General features: G+C 36.1%; 1 protein-coding gene across 1 annotated transcript in view; it reads left to right on the top strand.

The window, feature by feature from the left end:
- The window catches only part of GLS (glutaminase), a 163,255-nt gene that overhangs the window by 5,535 nt on the left and 132,887 nt on the right, over positions 1 to 24,833 (top strand). The window contains exon 2 of the mRNA XM_089105393.1: positions 15,780 to 15,892. Coding sequence (XP_088961519.1) covers positions 15,782 to 15,892 — 111 coding nt within the window. The 5' untranslated portion in view covers positions 15,780 to 15,781. The remainder of the gene's footprint in view (positions 1 to 15,779; positions 15,893 to 24,833) is intronic.

The raw sequence follows: 24,833 nt of genomic DNA, 5'->3' as shown, positions 1-24,833 counted from the left end.
CTACATTACCTGTTGGGAGTGTTGCTTCCTAAAACTATAGGGATCTGGTAGCAGGAAACTAAGCTCCCTTTCCTTATTGGCATCTGGTTCTTGATGATACGTACAGTGAATAACGAATAATGGACTTATTTTTTCACCGGTTTTAAATTTTTTGCAATTTAACCATGATAATGGAGTGAATGAAAACAAAATACTGAAATTTGAAAATGAGTTTTTTTGGACTTTCCGAATGTGACCAAAGCTAAAAAAAACTCCTCTACGATGCGGCTGTACCTGGGACTGAGCTTCCGAGAAGACAGGGGCCGAAGGCTTTGGAAAGCCATCTGAAGGATATGTTAAGTATATTCGAGAAATGTGACGATGAAGAGATAGACCTACCGATGTTTGTAATTCGTTCTCCAAATGATGTACCTATCATTCCTGCTTTGGTTTATTCGAGTTTGAATGCGAAATTGAATAGAATGGAACACTTCCTAAAGACTGTTTCAAGTAAGTTTGATTCATATGATAATCACTTTCCACCACTGCCTGCCTGTGCAACGCCACCAACTGACTCTCACACCACTGTTGTTGTCTCTAAAGTGCCACAAACACTAAATGACCCGGTAAAACGCAAAGAAGTACTCGATAAAATGAGCTGTCATTATGCAGTTACCAAGCTGAGTTTGCGAGGTGACAAATGGCTAATAAATGTTAAAAAATTTGCTGCTGAAGGATTCAAAGACTCTATTTCAGTGATTTTAGCAGAATCTCCATCCAAGGTGGTCACTAAACGGTTTTTCGGGATAGTCAGAGGAATATCGAAGGAATTAGACCTCTCATTCTTTCAAGGATATCCAGGTGTGGTGGAAGCTATGCGGCTCGGTGACATTGGCACGGTTAAGCTTGAGTTTTGTGACTCCATGTCAAAAGCCAAGGCTATGCAAAACGGTGTTAAACTTGGATATGAATATTTATCTGTGAAAGAATATCTGTCGGCACCTCGGTGCTGTCTAAAATGCCGTTCGCCAGACCATAAAGTAGCTGATCGGACAAGTTTGGTTGCGAAGTGTGCACGCTGTGCGGGCCCTCATATCTCCACCAAGGATTCTCCCTGCCAGCTTGATGCAAGATGTGCCAATTGTGGTGAAAATCATGCCTCCTTTAGTGTTAGATGCAAAGCGCTGAGAGATATCATTGCCAAGAAGAAATGATTGTGCCTGTTTCTATTGTTTCACTTAATATAAATGGTACTCGTTTAAAGGAGCATTTGATTGATGAATTGTGTGACCAATTTGACATAGTATGCCTTCAAGAACACCTCCTGACTTCTACTAGTATTAACGTGTTAAAAAGAAGTCGTAATCATTCCGTTTTTACAACTAATGCTGAGGTCACTTTTGCTAGACCTTCTGAAGGCTTAGCGTTCATTGCTAAGAATAACCCGAGTTTTCTCTCTCCAGTGTATTTTCACTAAGACAAATTCATCCTTGCGGTTTGGTTTAGTAATACTGTACGATAAATGTGTATCTCCCATGTAACAAAAAAACTATTTCTGCTTTAAACGCGTATATGAAAGCCTCGGCTAATCTTAAGGCTATTCTTGCGTCTGTTGTATCGCCTGGTTATGATTTCATAGTGGTTGGTGACTTCAACACAGATATTACAAGTCAGTCAGTTCGATCCGATATAGTCCTTGATGCTGTTTCTGCTTATAAAATAGTCGAGAAAAGTGTTGATTATTCATATATTCACCAATCTGGAAGTTTTTCTAATATTGACCATGTAGTTTCCTCGCCATATATTAATGTATCGACTGTTCTCGTTCATGAAGACTATCGTGATATTGACCACCTCTCGATTTCGTTCTCTGCTTCAGTAGTCGCTTCCTGTTCTACTAGACCATTTACACAAAGTTCTAAGTGGTTTTACAGGAATAACTGGAGTAGAGCTAATTTTGCACTTTATATTACAACGTTGTCCGCGTTATTGGGTTCTATAAAAGTGCCTTACCATTTGCTTCAAGTTACTAACCGTTTCTCAAATGATAAGCAGTCTCTAAATAAATATTGTGATAAAATAATTTGGTGCTTAAAACAAGCAGAGGTCACTGCTGTTCCTCTAGAAAAGATTAAAGTTAAAACTAGAAAACCAGAAGGGGTTTTGGACCCAGAATTAAAAGTTGTCAAGAATAAAGCTAGGTTTTGGCTACGAATATGGGTGTCTTTCGGTCGGCCAAATCGAGGAGTTGTCTTCGATCTGAAGCAAAGTACCAAGCGTGCTTATCAAAAATGTTTACGGCAGTCTAGGGTATCTGGTTTTGATTTTCCTGCGTCGAGAAAGGAGTGGTCTCATGTTATGAATTCGGATAAGCTTAGTAGTGATTTTTCTGAAAGTCCTATAGCAGTTTATGCTTGGGTGTCCTATTATAATGATATTTTCGGCAAGGTGAACCGGGAAGTTGAAAAGTTTTTTAGTAACCTTCTTGAGTCGCGTTTGCCTAATCATATTTCTCAGAGTAATGTATTACCAGTTTCTACTGTTGATATTAGTCAAGCTATTAAGAACATGCAATCTAGCTCTGTTGATCAAGACGAAATTTCGTCTTATCATCTAAAAGTAGGTTGCCCAACTTTGATAGATCATCTTCAGCTACTGTTTCAGATGTGTTTATCTACTTCTATGGTTCCTGACCGCTTTCTTAGTGGTACAGTCACCTCGGTTTTGAAGCGTGGAAAAACTTCGTCAGAGTGTAGTTCTTACCGACCAATTACTGTTTCGTGTACTCTTAGCAAAATTTTTGAATATATTCTTCTCCCTTTCATTTCAGAAAATATTAATTTTGGTGAAAACCAATTTGGCTTTCAAAAAGGCTGGGATGTCAGCACGTCCATAGTGTTCTAGCTTCCCTCCTGTTGCAATCTGTTAATGATAAATCTCCTCTTCATATCTGTGCTCTTGATCTTTTGAAAGCTTTCGATAGTATAGTCCACTCACATGCAATTTATTCCCTTTTTTTCCAACAATATTAACCTTTCTATTGTTGTTTTGTTACGGTACTGGTATTCGAACTCTTTTATTCGGGTAAAATGTAATGGAGTAGTTTCTGATTCAAAGGTGTTTCTTCGGCGTGGGGTCCGTCAAGGTGGTGTACTTTCTCCAACTATTTTAAGTTATGTATTGCTCCTATTCTTTCATCCTTGCCTTCGACTTTCATTTCTGATGGAATTGATGTCTTGTATCTTGCTTATGCGGACTATGTTCTCCTTGTCAGTCGTTCTAGGGCTGCACTCTCACATTCTGTCAGCTGGATCTCAGAGCAGTTAAGACGGACTGGGTTTATGTTGAACGTTGATGAGTGCGAATATACTTCATTTAAGTCAAGTGCAAGTCTCCCTCTTAATTGTGATATTTTCTCTATTCCCTGTGTCTCTTCTTTTCGGTGGCCTTGTCTTTACATTAATAATAATCTCAAAACACTTCGGGTTCTGACAGTATCTGATGCAAAAAACAAATTCAGATTGAGTATACAAAAATTGTTGCAAATAGAGGGAGTCATAATAGACAAGCGCTTGGGAAATTATATTCTTCATTTTGCGATCATTCTATTCTTTTTTTTATCTGGTTTTCTTCCAATTCTGAAGCCTAAAGATCTGAATTCTATACGGACTTATTATTTTAAATTTTCTCGGTACCTTTTGTGCCTCCCTCCGTAGTTCCGGAACCGGCATCTAATATCGCGATTCGGTCTCCCTGATTGACGGGAAAAAGTGACTGTGCTTGCGGGAAAGCTGTCGTTGTCTGCAGGTCTTACTGCGCACCATAATTTACGTCGTCTTATTAAATAATTGTTAAGTGTGCGAGTTTGCTTTTTTTTTTGTTTGTTTTTTTTTTTTTTGTTTTTTTTTTTTATGTACTCCGCTTCTTTTTTATAGTGGGTAATAAATAAATTATTATTATTATTATTGTCCTTACGTATGTGAGGGGGTTTGTCCCCTCTTCAACAACTTGCTCTTTATGATAAAGTTTAAATTTCATCCCAATTCTTTAAAAACGACTCCTGAAACACAAGGGTCATTTAATTAGAACAACAAGTAACTTTTTTTTAAGTGCCAAAAAACTATAGCGTCAAGAGCGAGGTGTTGAGGAGGGGGCAACCCCCCTCATATACATAATCATTTCTGTTCATTTTAAGTTTTTGTGTTGCTCCTTACTTTCAGTTGAAAAAACTTGTTCTAAAGTTTTAGTGTTGCTCCTTACTTTCGGTTGAAAAAAACAATTTTCTAAAGGCAATGGAAAAAGTATGTCAATTAAAGTAAAAGTATAGAAAAATGAAAAAAGTAAGTAATTACAAAAAATACACAACAATAGCCTACTTATAAAAACTAGGATATAAACTCCCAGCATTCAGTTGTGTTGAACAATGCTGACGCGTTGGATGGATATTCTTTAACAATATTGACAGTTTTGAACTTGGTTATCAAACACCAAAATATTTATTGTCTTTAGACTCTGTGTTCATAAAAAGTAACGAATTATCAAAGTAGTCAAACTTTCACAAAAGAAACAAACATTCTTGTGTTCTAATAACTGCTCTAATTACTAATAACCAAATACATATTGTGGATCACCATAAAAATCTGATTCTTTGACTGAATGTTATGAATAGTTAGGCTCTTATACTTTCGTCATTGACAAGGATCATTATTTACATACCATTCATTACTATGAAGAATTTGATTTTTTTTTTACCTAACCAAATCTTATAGAAAAAATGTTTGTGGAAAACTGGTTAGGGGTTACTCAGTTACAAATTAGAACTTAAATTTTCCTTATTTTTGGTCAAAATCTATTGGCAGGAAGTTAACAATGGGGCAACAAACATTTTTTCCATGGTTTTCCACAATTCTGCTCTCTTTCCTTTGGTTTCTTTATAATAACTTTATAGTCCCAAATTTCCAGGGGGGCCATGGCCAACCCTGCCTCTCCCCCCTTGCCGTTTTACCCAGCCCTAACAATGCATTTCTACATTAATTCAATCTAGTCCAATGTTGATGGTCCTTTGTTAAACCAGTTATTCTTGTAGTTTAGAATTTATCTTTGTCTATAATTGAGTGCATTTGTAACTGAAATGATTATTGTAATTATAAAGATAAAAAAGGCATAAAGTAGCATATTCACCTTGTTCTTATGTCAGTAATAGATTTACTGTTTGAACTGATTTTTTAATGGCCCTAATTGCGTCTTAGACAAAATTTCCTTTCAAATTTCTCATATTCATGCAGCCCTAGCCTAGCAAGCCCCAAAAAAAGAATAGCAAAGATATACTGGTAATTTTGTACCCGGATTCCTTTCTGAAGGCACTTTGGTAAAGGTTAAGGTGAGGGGCACACTTGAAGCAAACCTTAAATGTTCTTAAAACTCATTTAAAACAACCAGAAACACTTACTATTGTCATTCCTGAAAGTGCATTGCTTTGCTTTAATCCACCCTCCCCCCCCCCCAAAAAAAATGGAGAAAAATATAGCACACTATTTCAAACATACCAATTTACAAAATTTAGTGGGTCATAATGCATTTTTCAAAACCCCTGGGGGGGGGGGTGGAGAATGCTGAATACTAAAATTGAGAGTTTATTTAAGAATGTAGGAAATTTGAGAATGTAGGAGATGTCTAGAATAATTTTATGAAAATAATTTGTGAAGTTGCTGATGGTGTCTTATGGAGGAAAGTTAGGATTCCAGCTAGGAATGTTAGTGAAAAGGCTTTATGTTTAAAAAAAGGGAGAAGGGGCTTGTACTTGAATCAATTGAGTGATAGATCAAATGAAAATAAGTGGAATGTAAAGGAAGGGGAGAAAGCTTTAAAGTATGAACTAAGGATGTGTGAAGTGGAAACCTTAGATAAAATTGCTGAGGACCTGGAAGATGCAGCTAGATGGCATAATAATAAAATATTGTACTGGAATGCTAATAAATTGAGAGGGAGTAGTCAATCTAGACTTGCCCAGTTAAAGATAGGAACAGGATCACAATGAGTGATAAAGAAAAAATTAAAGAGAGATGTGCTGAACACTTTAGGAATATGCTTATCTTGGAAAGAGTCACAGGAAAAAATATAGAGGACAATGAAAAGGTTTGTGACAACTTGTATGTGAAGGAAGATGTATTTTGTGAGGAAGAATTAGCAACAGTACTAAAAGAATTAAAAAATAATAAGGCTACAGACGCTGATAGTGCGGTAAATGAGTTTCTTAAGTCAGTGGCAGATCCTGGGGGACCCTAGGCCCCCATGATTCTTTTGGCACCCTCATTCTTTTTTTCCTTTTTAGAATAAATTTGTCAATTTGGTCAGTTATTAACACCTTTGTCATATCCCTCCCCCCTGTCAAGATTTTGAACAATTTCTTAGACCACACTGCTTTTCCATTTACAAAAAAATTAAGCAATAAAAAACGGGTTTTAATTTTAATAAAGCAGTGAAACAAAAATAAATAAAGACAAATCAACACTCTAATTAAAAAATATTCCGAATATTTCGGCCCCATGTCTGGGAGCCTTTCTTAACAGGAAAAAAAAGAGAAAAAAAAACAACAAATAAAAATGTTTTTTTTTAAATAACACACACAAAAAAATACAACAGCTAAACACACGAAAAAAGAAAAAAAAATATAAATGAATAAATAAGAAACAAACTCACATTATAAACAAGCTTCAAGTACTAATGTTATAACACATGAACAAAGCAAATGTCTATAGTGAACCCTTGGGCCACTCTCCTCTTAACAATCTGTGTATAAATGGGAATCTAATAAAAGTGAAGACTATATTTACTTGAAACAAACAAAAAAGGTCACCTAACCCCAGGTCCATCACCTCTAACTAAATCTCACAGGTTAATCAACCAATTCATGAATTATAGATTTAATGAATTTTTTTGTTTGCTAGTTTAGCTGCAGTCCAATGACTTTTCCCAGCTTTTACCTCAGTTCTGACCTTTGTTTACAAGGTTACTGTTTGTTTCAGGACAATTATATAAATCACTACAGGTTGAATATTTTACCTGCTTTTTAATTAAAGTATTATAAATTGAATTCATCTCTAAAATCCCCTTCATCTCTATTGATACTAATACCCCCATAGATAATCTTTTTTATTTCTATAATTTCTCTGAAACTGTGTAAAAGTATTACAGACGTATCTACAATTTTTGTCTGACCAAATAAAATAATGTAACGAGGAAAATTATGTACATGTTCTGCTACAGCTGATTCAAACGTTTCTGGTTTTGACTATGTTTTAGCAAGCAATCTATGACATTTTTGTGTTGCTGTAGCCTATTTTCTAAATTCTACTGTGTTCTTCCCACATAAAATTTACCATAAGAGCATGGAATTCTGTATTCTTCCAGTTATATGTTTCTTGGTACCTTGTCTTTTCAGTTGTTTAGCAAAGAGCTTATACTTTGTCCTATAAATCCTGTTTTTATATTATGTTTTTTAATTCTCTTCTTAATATCTGTGACGACATTGGGATATAAGGCAAAGTTATGTAATTTGTTTCTTGAGTTGACCCATCTTCTTCTAATATTACAGGTTCCATTAACTTTTTTTTTGTCCTTTTTTCAATTATTCGAGAAATCATATTTTCGGGATATAGATTACCCACTAGAATATTATTAATAAAAATATTTCATTATTCATGTATTCTGGTGATGGTAATTTTAATACCCTATCAACTAAAGAAATAACTACACCCCTTTCTACATGGATCTGATGATTTGATGCGAAAGACAAATAACATTCGTTGTTAGTTGGTTTACAGTAAATTGAAAATGCTAGTTCATTATTATTTCTATGGATCAAATATCCAGAAACGGTAACTTATTCTCTCTTTCTTTTTCAATTGTGAAAACTAATTCCCCCTCCTAAATTATTTAAATGTTCCAGAAAACCTTCAATTTGTGATTTTCCATAAGTCCAAATAACTAAAACATCATCCATATATCTGCCCCAAAATTTAGGTTTAAAAAGATATGGTTCTATAGCTAAAGTTTTCACATACTCTACATAAATATTTGCTAACAACAAACTTAAGGGCCCTCCCATTGCTAATCAACTAATTTGATGGTAAAAACTATCTCTAAACGTGAAATAATTAGTATACCTGCTAGTTATTTTAACTAAATTTAATATTCTTTCTATTTCAATTCCCGCAGATAATTCTTCCATCTCATTTTTATGTTAATCAAGTTTTTTGGATAAAACACTAAAAGATTTATCAAAAGGTATATACATATTAATTAATTTTATATCATATCCCAATGCTGTCACAAAAATTAAGAAGATAATTAAAAAAACATAATATAAAAACAACATTTAAATCAGGACAAACTATTAGCTCTTTGCTTATAATGGAAAAGACAAGGTACCAAGAAACATACAAATCGGAGTACATAAAATTTCATGCTCATGTGGTAAATTTTATGTGAGAAGAACACAGCATGATTTAGAAAATAGGCTACAGCAACACAAAAATACCATAGATTGCTTGCTAAAACATAATCAAAAACCGGAAACATTTGAGTGAGCTGTTGCAGATCACGAATTTAATTTTCCTCATCGCAGTATTTTATTTGATCAGACGAAAATTCTAGATACCTCTGTAGGACTTACAAAGTTTCAGAGAAATTATAGAAATAAAAAAGATTATATTTGGGGGCATTAGTATCAATAGAGATAAAGGGGATCTTAGGATAAATTCAATTTATGATAGTTTAATTAAAAAGCAGGTAAAATATTCAACCAGTAGTGATTTGCATAATTGTCCTGAAACAAATGATAACCTTGCAAACAAAGGTCAGAAGGAGGTAGGGTTAGGTGACTTATTTTGTTTGTTTCAAGTAAATATAGTCTTCACTCTTAATAGATTCCCATTAATACAATGATTGTTAAGAGAAGAGTGACTGATGGTTCCATTATAGACATTTGCTTTTGTTTATGTGTTACAACCTCAGTGCTTGAAGTTCGTTTATAATATGAGTTTCTTTCTTATGTATTTATTTATTTTTTCTTTTTCGTGTGTTTAGTTGTCGTATTTATTTTTGTGTTTGTTGTTTTTTAAGGAACATTTTTTTTTTCGTTTTTTTTTCCCATTGAGTAAGGCTCCTGGACGTGGGGCTGATATATTCAGAATATTTTTGAATCAAAATGTTGATTTGTTTTTAATTATTTTTTTTTCACTACTTTATTAAAATTGAAACCTGTTTTTTATTGCTGAATTTTGGCTCAAGATTTTGCTCATTGTAGCCCTTATCACATTGGGCCTCCCCCAAGATTTTGCTCTAGATCCACCTCTGTCTTAAATATGGTGCCTATGATGTTAGACTGAAGAATATGAATATGATTTTTAAAAAGGGGAAGCACCTAGCCATTTTAGGAAAACCCCTGTATAAGAAAGGTGACAAAAGTGAGTGTGGTAATTACAGAAGCATTAGCCTGGTCTCTGTAGGTAGGAAATTACTTAGTATGATGATACTTTTCAGACTGAGAAATGCTGTGGACAAAGATTTAGGAGAAGAACATTGCAATTATACGAAGGGTTGAGGATGTGTCAACCAAATTTCAATCTTAGGTTAATAATTGAGAAATGAATAATCAAGGAGCTTTATGGAGCTGAAACATGGCATGCATCAACCACAACACTACAGGCCATCAACGTATTCAAGTCAAAGAGCATGAGAAGGATCAAAGGTCTAGGGTGGTTTGATTTCATGAGTAATGAGAGGTTACTTCAGCTCACCAAGCAGTCTTGGTTTTCTATCCAAGCATCTGAGCGTACCTTACGATGGTTCAGACACCTACTGCGAATGCCTCTGCAATTACCTGCAAAGACGATCTTTGACTTTGACCCTATGGAAACCGGTTGGAAGCGACCCTGCGGCCGACCGAAGGAGTGATGGTTTGACAGTCTGTCTGAGTTTCTGGTGATGGCAAACATCAGATCAAGCGAAGCACAAATGCTCGCACTGAACTGAAGCAGATGGAGGAGTCAGACGTCACTCAACACACCGAGCAGTGCCCGGCAGGAGACTTAAGTCAAGTAACTCAAAGCCTGAGTCATCAAACACCTTTAGTCCTTGGTTTTATAGATTATGAGAAAGCATTTAATTCAGCTAATAGAAGAGTTTTGGTAGAAGTATTATCCTTGTAGGGTACCAGAAAAATACATTAAAGTGATTAATGCTATTTCCAAGAATAACACTGCTGCAGTTTAGGTAGGAAATCAGGTTAGCAGCTGGTTTTGTACTAAATCAGGAGTTAAGCAGGATTTTATTCTATTCCCTTTTATATGGATCATTTTAATGGACTTTGTCTTAAGAAGCACAGGAAAGGCAATGAGAGAACACAGAATCAAATAGGGAATAAAGACTCCTGGATTTAGATTATCTGATGATTTAAGCATCTCGCATAAAAGAATGAGCAAAATGAATGAACTTTTAGAGGTTTTTGCAAGTTCAGGGTGTTAGAATATGTTTGAAAATTAATGTTCAGAAGACTAAGTTGCTAACGCTAGGAATGAGCGAAGATGAAAAGGTGATATCGGGTAATGAAAAGATTGATCAAGTGAACTGCTTCACTTACCTTGGTAGTAATATTAGTAAAGACAGTGGGAGCAGTGAAGATGTAAAAAGTAGAATAGCCAAAGCGCAGGGTGTTTTTCACAGTTGAAAAAAGTTTTGATGAATAGGAATATAAGTCTGTGAACCAAGATTAGAATATAGGAAGTGATGGTAGTAGTCAAACATGGTTCTGAGGCATGTGTGCTCTGAGAAACAGAGGAAGATTTGCTATATTTTTTCTAGGGAAATTGCCTACAGGTTGTTTTGGGTAACTAGCTGACTGGCCATATCTCAAGCAGTAGGTTGTGTAAAAAGTGTGGTTCAATCGTGCTTTCTAGGGCTATAATAAGAGAAAGTTTGATCTGGCTAGGGCATGCTCTTTGGATGACAGATTGCTACAAATTGTCCTTTCTGGCCAACCATCTAGGGCTAAACGGAAAGCAGGTCGTCTGCAGTGGGGGTGGGAGGATGTCATAAAGAAAGGTTTAAGGGAAATGGGAACTTCCTGGGAGGGTGTAAAGATTTAGGCATTAAATAGACTAGCTTGGAGGAGGAGTATACATAGATATATTGACCTCAGGCGACTTGGTGCTGTGGTGAGTTGTTAGTAGTAGTAGAGGGGGGGGGACTTAGAACTTTATCAAAAGACGCTGCACATCCAGTTTGTTAAAGGGACATATCTGCCCTATCACAAGAAAGGCTAAGGGCATTAATTCGAAACTTTTGGGGAGTGTTGAGGGGAATGCTGAACTAAATCAAAAGCCAATATATGCATCCGGATTTTCAAAATGGTGTAACTGTAATATCTCAGGATTGGCTGTGAATATTAAATTGAAAGTTATAGGGAATGTTGCTGCGGATTTTGACCTAAGTCAAGAAACTCCGTGTGCATGCAGGTTGTTAAAAGGGTGTGTTTGCAATATCTCAGGAGTGGCTAAGGATATTAAATTGAAACTTTCAAGGAATGTTGAGGAGGATGTTGAACTAAATAAAAAAGACACTCTTCATCCAGGTTGTGAAAAGGGTGTTAACTAAATCAAACAGTTCGTGGTAATGAACTGTAAGTAAGGAGCAACCCGGCTCAATAGTAGCCGAAAGTCTAAAAAACTGAATTTTGATACCAATAGATACATAAAAAGAATCAGATTTTTATCCTGATTTCAAATATAGGGCCTATCAGTTTCAACAAGTTTTATTTTACCCATAAAAAATAACGCGCCTTAGAAAACATGTACTTCTTTAGAAAAAAGAGGGAAACAACCCCTATCTGTAATAAAACTTTAATGAAGATCACATCTTTAGTTTCAGTGTATCAGAGAACCGTATTGTAGAGGTTCCTAACTCCTATCTGAAAACATGTGGAATTTTGTATTTTTTGCCAGAAGAAAGATCACGGATGCGTGTTTTTTTTTTTTTTTTTTTTTTTTTTTTTTTTTTAGGGGTGTGATCGTATCGATCCAGTAGTCCTAGAGTATCGTGAGAGGTCTCATTCGAACGAAAATTAAAAGTTCTAGTTACATTTTTAAGTGACCAAAAAAATTGGAGGGCGAACTTGCCCCCCTCCCACGCTCATTTTTTTTCCGAAGTCACCCAATCAAAATTTTGAGATAGCAATTTTGTTCAGCATAGTCGAAAATCTACTTAATAGGTCTTTGATGGTGACTTAATACCCCACTTGTCCCGGGGAAAGGGCTGCGTTATAAACTTTGCCCATTGTTTACATATTATTGTATTGCAAATATTATTGTATGGCAAATTATTGTATTTGCCCAATGTTACCAATAATAGTCTTGGTTATTGGGAAGTATACAGGCCATTTCAGGAGGAATGTTTTCTAGTGGGGGGTCAGGGTCAGAGTAGGGGTTACGGGGAGGATCTTTCCCTGGAGGATATTTCCTCGGACATTTCTATGAAGGGGGCGCCAGATTTCCAAGCATTATTTAAAAAACGATCAGAAATGAAATAAAAAAACAACTGAAAGTAGTTTTTTTCAACTGAAAGTAAGAAGCAACATTAAAACTTAAAACGAACAGAAATTATTACGTATATGAGGGGATTCGCCCCCCAGTCAATACCTCGCTCTTTACGCTAAATTTTTTTAGTGCTTTCAAAAGAGCTATCTATTCTAATTAAACGGCCTTTGTAATTCAGGGGTTTATGATTCGAACAAAATTCGAACTTTAACGCAAAGAGCGAGGTATTGACTAGGGAGCGAACTCCCTAATATACGTAATACATACGGATACGAATATAAAAACATACGAATATAGAAATTCGTTACATAAGTTAATTCGTAAGTTACTTCAGAACAAAATTTCGAGAAAGCCAATTAGCCAAAAAAAGAAAATTAATATGCGAATTTCGTTTTAATTATTCATGTATGGTGAGCCAAAGTCAAAGTTGCATTAATTCAAAAATTTTCAGAAATAAACTAAAAAAACAAGTTATTTTAACTGAAAGTAAGGAGCGTCATTAAAACTTAAAACGAACAGAAATGATTCCGTATATGAAAAGGCTGTCCCCTCCTCAACGTCTCGCTCTTTACGTTAAAGTTTGACTCTGTCTGACAACTTTATTTTTTAAAACAATAAAAAACTTTAGCGTAAAGAGTGAGGCGTTGAGGAGGGGACATCCCCTTTAATATACGCAATAATTTCTGTTTGTTTTAAGTTTTAATGTCGCTCCTTACTTTCAGTTAAAAAAAACTTGTTTTTTTAGTTAATCACATTATAACATGTACATCCATGCTGTCAAAGAGCATATCTGCAATATTTCACGAACAGCTTAGGGTATTAATTTGAAACTTTCAGGGAATGTTGAGGTGATGTTCAACTAAAGCAAAAAAAATATCTGCATCTAAGTTTTCAAAATGGCATAGGCTATCTGTAATATCACAGGGAGGGCTTATTGTATTAAGTTGAAACTGTCATAGAATAACAAGGGGGGTGTTGAACTAAATCAAAAAACAAAATTACTATACAAATTGTCAAAAAATTGTTCCCTGAAAAACTTTAATGGAATGCTAAGGGGTTCCTAAGCTGAATCAAAAGACATTAAATGCATCCAGTTTGTCAAAAAAGGTACATTTGCAATATCTCAGGAATGACTAAAGTTATTAAGTTGGAACTTTCAGCTAATATTGAGGGGGATATTGAACTAAACCAAAAGAGACTACATGCATCCATGCTGTCAACATTTTGTATCTGCTGTGTCTCAGGATTTATATCGGCTGGGAATAAATTGAAAGTTCCAGGGAATGTTGAGGAGGCTGTTGAGCTAAATCAAAATACACTATACCTATCAAGGTTGTTAAAAGGGCATATATACTATATTGTAGGAATGGCCAAGTGTGTTAGGTTGAAAGTTTCGGCGAATGTTGATGCGGATGTTAACTGAAGGGGACATTTGCTACGAATATGTAAATAAACAACATTTTACTGTGAATAAGCAAAAAAAGGGTATTTTAATCTTGCACCGTCTTAAAAGCATGGCTCACTCAGCACATCAATTGTTGGTTTGTATCGTTGTTTGTTTTATTACATTATTTATATATTCGTTGTCATTATAGAAAATTTATTTTACCAAGCCTTTTTATCTATTGTGATGTAATATTGTGATGTGATGTGATTTATCTATTGTGATGTGATGTGATTTATCTATTGTGAATAGGTAAGCCTTTTATCTATTGTGATGCACCAGTCTGCATGGGGTGCAGCCCATCCTGGACCTACCCTCCTCACAAGTGGTACCCCATCAATAACAGAGTTTCATTATTTTGCTTTAAAATTTAACACTTTGGCGATGGGGATCCAGGACGTTGACTCCATCAAATAGACTTTTAAGTTAATGAAACAAACATCAAACTTTAATAAAAGACCATTGACATAAGTTAAAGCACTATTGGGCCTAAGTTTTCTAATTAACCTAGGTGTGACCTTGATCTCAACTTGGATGTCAATTTCCTTTGCATGTAAACACCCATACACAGGCTGAGAGTCGGGGAGATTCCCCTTGGGAAACTTTGGTAATAAAGGCCTAAAATGCGCTTTTTTCCTATCCCCCCCCCCCTACGCGTAGAAAAAAATGGTCTGGCCCCCTATTCTTAAAAGGTCAGATCCATATGAACCCATGATGCTGGTCTATTAACTTCGACTAGGTGTGTACACAGGCTAGGGGCTATTATACCAGGTGTCTCAAAATATTAATATAAATTTTCCTGTAATTTCCCATATTTTTCAGGAAACTTATCCATTTCTTGTGAATAATTTCTGGAGAAAATTATAGGTTAAGAAAAAATATCAAATCTTTTGTACTGTTTTGTTTAATTTGGACTTTTATTCCCATTTTTTTTTAATGTTTATGTTGTGCACATAATGCTCATAAAACACCCCTAAATATCTTAGGAAAATGGTTTCCCTAGTGTCAGATGCTAAATTAATTCAATTAGATGAGGTACATACCTATGAAGCCTCTTTTTCTTTCTTTCTTTTTAATGACATATTGCATAATTTGCTACCCTAGCCAGTGGGGTTGGAGGAGTCGTATTATTTCCAAAGGCGTATTTTGAGGCTGTTCTACAGTCCTAGTTAAAATGGATCTCTTGAAGTGACAGTCGTATGACTTGTGAGGTCACCAAGGCGTGTTGGGTGAAAGGGAGCAAGGTCTTCTGATCCATTTATTTCCTTGAAGAGGGCACTACATCTCAGAATGGGCAATAAAATCCCCCTCAGTTTGTGCGGAGCGCTTCATGGAGAAACCTGGCACTGCGTTATGGATTGCTGTTTAGCACGAGGAAACGTACGTGGCTTGGCAGACGTGGTTGGAAATCGGCGCTTAGGGGTGCGAGTATGGGGACTGAGAGCGGGCAATCCCTCAACCGATTATCTAATAAATACAGTTTTTTTTGCATTTTCTTGAGCGATTAATGCCACAAATTTGTTTCAGTATATTGTTAGTATTGCAGGTTTGAGCTAGTCAGAGTAGTTTTAAAGTTTTTGTTGAAAATTTTTTTGGTATTTAGTGGATATTTTTAGATATTTCGTTGTTCTGTACAAATCAAAGAGCCACAAAAGCTCAGAGACGTTAAGTCTGAAAGACAGAGTTAATCAATGTGGTCAGTGAACAGCTGATATTTGGATGGGGAAAAGCAAGCCTAATCGGCTGATTCTTTTCTTTCTTAGGCATGGCAACAAGATGTACTCTAGAAAGAATTTCCAGATGTGTTAAACTTATCAGAGGGGTGTCGCAGATGAGTCCAAAGAAAGTTCTCAGAAAGAATGTTCGATGCCTCCAGGTAAGACAAAGCAACAAGGTTGTCAGTACTTCTTCAATTTCTTATCTACTCGGTATATAGGATTATCCCTTCAAAAAAGATTAATTTAAAAAAAAAAATCAAAGAAAATTGAGGAGCTCTATTAAACCAGACAAACAGAAATAAAGTAAAATAAAAATTGAAACTCGAAACGAATAAAAATCAATCTCATTGAGTAAATGACATCCGAAACGACCAGAAATAACAATGAATAACCAAGTCAAAGTTGAAACGAATAGAAAATACAACAAACAGGGGAAGGGGTAACACACCCTAAGCCTTGTAAAGGCCAGAACATCCTTTGCGCTTTGCTGAAAACAGTTTTTGTTCGAGAAAAGTGTTTATTTGTCATAACATTGACGGAAAGAGAAAGAAAATTATCATGTTGACCATGATTACCGAAAAGAACTAATGAAAGTAGACTGAGAGTTTAACAAATAATAATATTCATTCCTGGAAGTTTCAGCAATTTTGATTTTATTAACGTTAAAAAAAAAAAAAAAAAAAAAAAAAAAAAAAAAAAAAAAAATGTGTTCTTTGGCCTTCTCCGTTATGTATTTCACCTTCTAAAGACCATAAACGTAATTTTCACTTTACTGAAAGCAATCTTTATTTTGAAATATACGTGTTTTATTTATCATAACATAAAAAAAATATACCTTCATAACCAAAATTGGCTGTACTCAAAAGAACAAATGAATGTGGATTGAAAATTTGATAAATGCTGATATATATTTCTGAGAGTCTTAATAATTTTTGGTTTATTAAAGCTATAAAAGGGAGAAAATGTTTAAAATGTATTTTGTTTTCAGTAAAGTATAAATTGCATTCTGGCCTTTAGAAAGCAAAAGAGGCGTTAGAACTACACCTCTTTGTGGTAATTTCTGCTCGTTTTGAGTCTGAAATGATTATTTATTGTAATTAATTAAGAACAAATTTCCGAAAGAGAAGTTTTTCAACTAAAAGTAAAGAGGTGCATTAAACTTAAAACCAGCAGAAATAAATTCATGCAATAACTCAAATTCCAAGCAACCGAAAATTACTATTAAAGAATAAATGAAACCCAAAACGAACAGAAATTAAAATAAAAGATCATAGGAAACACAAAGATAAAAGGCACAAATACAGATGGATAAGTCAATCTTAAAACGAGTAAAAATTAAATTGAATATTCAAATCAAACTTAAAACGAACGAAAATTACTACAAACAGGAGTTTGGCTACTGTCCTATTCCCCCTCTCCAAATCGCAAAAGTCTCATGGCCATTGCGTTAGTTGCGTTTAATTGAAAACTATATGCAATATTTCAACTAAAAGTTTTTCAGCTAAAAGTGAAGAGGCGCATTAAACTTAAAACCAGCAGAAATAAATTCGTACAGTAACTCAAATTCCAAGCAACCGAAAATTACTGTTAAAGAATAAATGAAATTCAAAACGAACAGAAATTAAAATAAAAGATCATAGGAAACACAAAGATAAAAGGCACAAATACAGATGGATAAGTCAATCTTAAAACGAGTAAAAATTAAATTGAATATTCAAATCAAGTTTAAAACGAACGAAAATTACTACAAACAGGAGTTTGGCTACTGTCCTATTCCCCCTCTCCAAATCGCAAAAGTCTCATGGCCATTGCGTTAGTTGCGTTTAATTGAAAACTATATGCAATATTTCAACTAAAAGTTTTTCATCTAAAAGTAAAGAGGCGCATTAAACTTAAGTAAATCATTGACATAGTCTTTTTCATTCGTCAAGAAAATAATATTTTAAATCTTTTCGGTTTTTATCCTTAAGAATCCAGATTTGGCTTACTGTTTATATTTCTGACAACGTTTTACAACAATTTTTAGTATTAGTTGAACTATATTGCTTTGGATGAATGGGCACGATAAATAATATCCAAACATATGGGTGGAAAATATGCATAACCTGCATTTGGGGTTCTGTAGGGCTGACGGAATTATAATTCTCATCATATTACAACCTTGAGTATAGACAAATAATGATCAACCATTTGTTCCACATGCCCTGAAAATTTAAACTTAATTCCTTCAACCTATCCTAGGATATCACCGATACACTATGTTGACAACCTTGGATGCATGTCGTGCATTTTGATTTAGTTCTACCATTCAACATGCCCTGACAATTTTAACTTAATACACTTGGCCGGTCATGAGATATTATAGATCTGCTCTTTAAACAAAATTCGATGCGCAAAGCGTCTTTTGACTTAATCTAATATTTCCAAAACATGCCCTGAAGTTCCAACATAATACCCTGAGTCTTTTCTGGGATATTGCACATACAACCTTTTGACAACTTGGATACGCATAATTTATTTTAATTTAGTTTTACATCCCCCCTCAGCTTTACCTGAAAGTTTCAACTTAATACCCTGTTCCATTCTTGAGATATTGCATCTGTGCCATTCTGAAAACATGGGTGTACTTAAACTCTTTTTGTTGAATTTTGTAGTAGTGGTAGTAGTAGTTGCAGCAGTAGAGCATTAGTAAATGTCACAAGTATTTGCAAGTAGTAACAGTCACTATATCAAGTACTCGCAGTCATAATCGTAAGTTGCAACAGACGCAAGTAGTTGTTGCAGTCGCAGTCGCATGTAACAACAACCGCAATTCCAAGTAACCATAAGTAGTTTGAGTCGGAGTCGCAATTTGTCACAGTTAAAAGTAGTCGCATCGGCAAGTAGTCGCAAACGCAAGTAGTCACGGTCTTACGTTGTCGCAGTTGCAGTCGTTGCTGACGTATTGCTAACACGTCCTTTCGATAACCGCCTTGTATATAGTGTGTTTTGAGTTTTTGCACATTCCCCTCAAAATGCCCTGAAAGTTTCAACATGACACTCTAAGGCATTTCTGAGATAATACTGTGGCACCCTTTTGACAACCTGCAAACACATAGTGTGTTTTAATTTAATTCAGAATCCCTCTGAACTTTTCCGAAAATTTTTACCTTAATACCCTTACTGTTATTAGGAGTCGTAGAATAGTAGTTGAAGTAGTAGCATGCACTTAGGGCCTTTGGTTAGTTCAATATCACCCTCAAAATGTACTGAAAGTTTTAACTTAATACTCTAAGCTATTCCTAAGATATTGCTGATACCGTACGCCCTTTTGAAAACCTACGTGTGCATAGTGTTTTTTGATTTAGTTCAACTCCCCCTCAACATTCTTGAAATTTTCACCTTAATAGCCTTAGCTTAAGAAGTAGTCACTGTAGAATTATTTGCTGCAGTGGCTGTTGTAGTAGTGCACACATTGTCTTTTCGTTAATTGATCATCCCCCTCATCATTCCCTGAAAGTCCTAACTTAATACCCTAAGCCGTTCCTGAGGTACGCCTTTTTGAAAACCTGCATACACATAACGTGTTTTTGTAGTAACGTAAATTGGTTGTAGTGAAGTCGCTGTTAATCTGGCCCTTGGAAGGGGTATGGAGTACGGTCCTAAGGGTGATTAAAACTAGGGTAGCATTTCCTTAGGGATGGCCTGACTAATATGCGGGGCGTACCTACTGAATATAAGAAACATAAATAACGTTATAGAGAGGCTGAATATAAATAAGATTACTTTTATTGGACTCAATAACAACGATACAAGGGTCTGACTATATATATATGCCACGGGGACTATTTGTCCCACAAAATATAACGAACACAATAATATGATTATAAACTATAAGACATTAAGGACACTTATGATATTCTAAAGTCCTCCTAAGTAAGAAGGACCAGAGGTCACGCGAGAATAATAATAGGCCTATAAAAAGTTGCTAGATACAATAAGATGTATCTTTTATACCTTAGGTCAACCGTGCCTTTCCGGGCCACAAACGTACATATACAAGGAAGTGGCTATTTCTCAATATCCTTGGGTACCTGCATATCCGCTGTGGTTCTTTTATGATTTATTTTGAACTCTTTTCTTAGTAAAATGGTATTTTCCAAAAACCTCACAATTCTATTTTACGTCATAAATATTTTATTTCCTATTAAATTAATTTCTGCTTAATTGGTCAGGTTACCACATTTTGGTTTAGTTCAACACTTCCCCCAACATTGCCTGAAGGCTGCACCTTAATACCCTTAGCCGTTTCAGACATTCAGGATCGAACACACCCTCTTTTCCAATACCAAATACTATACGTAAACAATGGGCAAATTGCATAGCAATTTTGTGGGGTCTTGTCACCCCGGAAGCATAGTTACTGATCCTTTCAACTATATTGAACAGAACAAAATTGCTATCTTATTTTTTTATCTCTTTGGGAAAGTAAGGGGCGGGGGGGGGTGCTTCCCTTCAAATCATTTAGCTCTTAAAAAGACACTAGAACTTTTAATTTTCAGTCGAATGAGCCACCTCGTTTTTTTCTACGATAACACCTTCCTTACGAAGTGCCTTAGTGAAAAAAGTAAACAAACTAATAAATAATACATAGAGTCCATATCGCTCTTTACACATCGCGCTATAACGCTGCCTGTGATCTTTCTAGCCCAAGGAAATTTTATCGGCTCAGCTTGAAACCCTGGTGTTCATTATCATCCATTTTTAGGTAATATGGCTCTGTATTAATTGCATATCAATTTTTGTTCGAAGTTTACTTTAGAATTAGGTAATTTATTAATCATTTTCCGATAATGCAACCGTTTGAGTCGCAAAAGATTAAGACCAAATTAGTTTATTTGAAGCTAGAATGAATTCGTGTTCCTGGCCTACAAGCGAGTTTACAAAGATGGTCGTAAGTAAGATTGTTGTAGGCCCTGTCCCCATAAAAAAATGTCCAACGAATATACTTTAAATTTAAAACTGTTTTTACGTTTTATTGTGCAATATTTATATTTAAGCACGTAGCACGCTGAGGACGTACGTAAGATAACAGTTAATTTGAGTGTATGTACTCGCATATATTGGAGTCAGATTCACCTTTCATGTACTTTAAACGCCTTATGCTACTTTTAGATGGGCTTTTAAGATTGTATGATTTTGCTCAATTAAAATTATATTGAAACCCAGAAAAGTATAGTTAAGGTACTGGTACAAAACTTTAGTCTTCATTCCAAGTCCGATTTTCATAGCACAAGTGGGTCTGCAACTATCATTGACGTTTACGTTAGAATATCATAGTTGATGTTGAGGAGGTCCGCCTTATTCCCCCCAGAAAATCCTCCCTTCCTTGGAAAATCTCCCGGAAAATCCACCCGAAGGGAAATTCTCCCTGGAGAGTTCTCCCCTTCTCGTGGAAAATTCCGGCCCAGAAACCCTTCACTCTGAAAATCCTTCCCTGGAAAGTACCCCCTTGAAAATTCTCTTCGCGTGTAAAATTGAGTAGCCAAAGGGAAATTAAGACAAATAAAAAGAATGAATAAAAGAAGGGATTCTCGAATATTCTACCTATATTCCATAATATATGTAGTTTTATGGTGTTGAATCAAACAGTTCGTGTTAACGTAAGTATCAAGCTACCCGTGCCTATAGTAACCGAAAAGTTGCTATCGATTAAGAATTTTGAGTATCAAAACACTAAGTATGACTTTCCCAGTTGTGGAGGAAGTAATGCCGCTTGTTTGCGCACTCGTTTCTGAAAAGTCACATAGTCTGTACGAGTTGAGGTACTTCAGACAGGAAATCTTCTAATGTACGTGTAGCAGACGCACTCTCGATTGCAATGGGGGAACTGGTATCATGGACTATAGTTGTTGACAGGGGCGTCACGTATGGGGGAAAAAGTAAGCCCCTCCTCCAATGTTATCAACCAGTTAAATAAAAAAAATGAGTTAGTAAAATGGCAGTGAGAACTGAGAAGCGCTTACTTTACTGGCTCAGATTTTTTTTATTTGGGCAATTGGGCTGATTGATATATGTGACGTAAAATATATGAAAGTCAGTCGCAGTCGGTAAAGGACATAAATGAAGTAATTTTGATAGTAATCATGCAAATCAGGCGTTAGAAATGACCAATCAGTCGGTGTGAGTGATGCCTCTGGTCGGTACCAGACCCAGCCCACGGGAAGTAATTACTCGTAGTTCACAGTCCCAGCCTCTCACCTCTGTGAACTTTCGTCATCAGGCAACTCTTCTATAGTTGTCATTTATTCTATGTTTCCAATTTTTTTTTTCTTTATTTTAATCTGCTGTGGTAAATCAACTACCGAAACACGAAAAATCAATTAAAAGAAATAAAATGTTAAAATAAAGACTACAGGATATTCTGCACCATTCCTTCTGCCTATATATTGCAATATAGATAGAATATTCCAAAATTCCTTCTTTTCTTCATAATTAATATTTGTCATACTTTCTCTTTGGCTGTCCAATTTTGTATTTGGGGGAATTTTCCATGGGAGAAATTTTCCGGGGGGGGGGGAGGGGTATAAGCCTTGTACCAAAGTTGACAATCCTCATTTCAGTTACATCAGTTATCACTACAGTTATTGCTGTGAAGTTTTACTTAGGAGCACTACGAGGGCAGTTTATGTAAAACCGTAATTAGTCATTGCACACAACTATAAGATGACACAGACCATGAAACCTATTATCAAACCAACAACATCCGATCAAAATTTTGAGATTACCATTTTGTTCAGCTTTGGGGTAGTGGTGGCCACCTTCTTGTGGTTCCCCTGAGTGTACCAGGCTTTTAGTGGGTGCTGGGGGAAGGGTGTCCTGGTCTCGGGGTTTGCGTCTGTTGGGACAGGGGATGGAGCTCTGTAGCCTTTTAGTTGAAATCTTAAGCCCGGAGCCAAGGATGGAGAAGGGTAACGGAGAAGATCCTATTCCTAGGGCCAGAAACACCGGAGGGCAACGTAGAGAATCCTAAGTCTGGAGCCTGAAATGGTGGAGGGTGACAGAAAACCGGACTTAGGGCGGAGATATCAGCAATGTGGGAGGTTTTACGCGTTTTAGACGAAAGTCGGACGCTACGTCCAGTATCTCGGCCACGTGTATCTTTAGACTGCTGTCATCTCCTGGAGTCAGTTCCACCCTCATAACCTCATATGAAGGCCTGATACAGCCAACTTATGCCATCCCCCAATTTTCTCCTCAAGCCCCTCTACAAGAAGTCCGTGGAGTCCACTCCAGCAAAGGATAAAGCGGGACCTTGCAGCTAAATTGAAACGGTGCCAACATATGAGCTGTGGGGACTAGAGTGCGGGCAGATCAATCTGCACCATTGCCAAGCTGCCTCCTATAATCTTAGGGGGGGAGCTGGCAAAATGCGCACATTTTTAGTTACAGTCCCGGAGCCATGGGCCGTTGGAGGAAAGATCATGGGGAGGGTCAAAGGAGCTAAACATTATGTACACAATGAGGTGAACACTGCTCCTAAAGCATGTATTTATCATTAAAAAAAATTGAATATTTGGAAGTTGTCTAAATATTATTCTAGGGATGTAGTAGCTGTTACGGTGAAAAATCTGATTTGTCATGAACGTCATGTGATGCAAATGCGCATCACACATTATGGGGAAGCACCTATACGATGGAAGGGGACTTGAGCTTCTGGATTACCTGGTGGGGGGAGGCTTTGCTGGGTGACATCGGGGCTCGAGCCCTACTTTCATATCAAGAGTAAGAAGAGAGGTTTTGGATCTTACTCTTCTATTTGGATCTAATCTCTTCACAACATGTAGGCCATCTTCCGTCATTCTCTGACCATCGAAAAATATGTTTAAGATAGATATATCCCAACGTCAAAGGAACCTTATTAGGGATATAAAGACGTAACCAAGTTTTAGCCAAAAAACTTGCCAATCTGCCTCCCAACCCTAGAAGAACCCAAAAGGATCTAGACCAGAAGGCAGAAAGACTCACAGAAAGCATGAATAGTGCGTTTAAACTAGCAACCCCTCCAACAATTGTCGAAGAGTTATTGGGGACCAAGCCAATAACAGATGGACTTAAAAATTAAGTCAAAGAAGAAAACTGACCCAAAGGCTGCTAAGAATTGCTATCCGAACGAATAACCCCAAAGACTAGGACGCTAACTCGGAAAGTTTAAAACTCCTGAAAAGTGAGATAAGGAGAGCAAAGAGAACCTTATGAAGGACTTTCAAACAGTTCGTGGTAACGAACTGTAAGTAAGGAGCGACCCGGCTCAATGGTAACCGAAACTCTAGAAAACGGGTTTTTGATACCAATAGATATATCAAAAGAATCAGATTTCAATGCTGATTTCAAATATATAACTCATCAAGTTTCATCAAGTTTAGTTCTACCCATCAAAAGTTACACGCCTTAGAAAATTTGGCTGATTTTCAAAAAAAGGGGGAAAGAACCCCTAAAAGTTATAGAACCTTAATGGAAATCACAGCATCATATTCAGTGTATAAGAGAACCCTACTTTACAGGTTACAAGCTCCTATCTACAAAAATGTGGAATTTTACATTTTTGGCCAGAAGAAAGATCACAGGTGCGTGTTTATTTATTCGTGTTTTTTTTTTTTTTGTTTTTTCCCAGGGGTAATCGCATTGACCCAGTGGTCCTAAAATATCTTAGAAGGGCTCATTGGAACGGAAATTAAAAGTTATAGTGCCCTTTTTAAGTAACCAAAAAAAAGGAGGGCAACTAGGCCCCCTCCCACGCTTATTTTTTTCCCAAAGTCACCCAATCAAAATTTTGAGATAGCCATTTTGTTAATCATGGTCGAAAATATGATAAGTATGTCTTTTAGGATGACTTAATTCCCCGAAGTTCCCAGAGGGAGGGCTAAAAGTTATGAACTTTACCCAATGTTAACATATAGTATTGGTTATTGGGAAGTATACAGAAGTTTTCAGGAGTTTTTTTCTGGTAGTGGGAGGGAAGGGTGGGTCGGGGATTATATTGGAGGATCTGTTCAAGAAGGAAGTTTTCATGGGGGAAGGGAAATTGCCATGAAGGGGGCGCCAGACTTGCCAGCATTA

Source organism: Artemia sp. Qi Xiang Cuo, chromosome 19, assembly GCF_049724085.1.
Source record: "Artemia sp. Qi Xiang Cuo chromosome 19, ASM4972408v1, whole genome shotgun sequence".
Classification (NCBI taxonomy): Eukaryota; Metazoa; Arthropoda; class Branchiopoda; order Anostraca; family Artemiidae; genus Artemia; species Artemia sp. Qi Xiang Cuo.
Note: the sequence above shows the minus strand (reverse complement) of the source record. Positions and strands in the feature narration are given on the sequence as shown.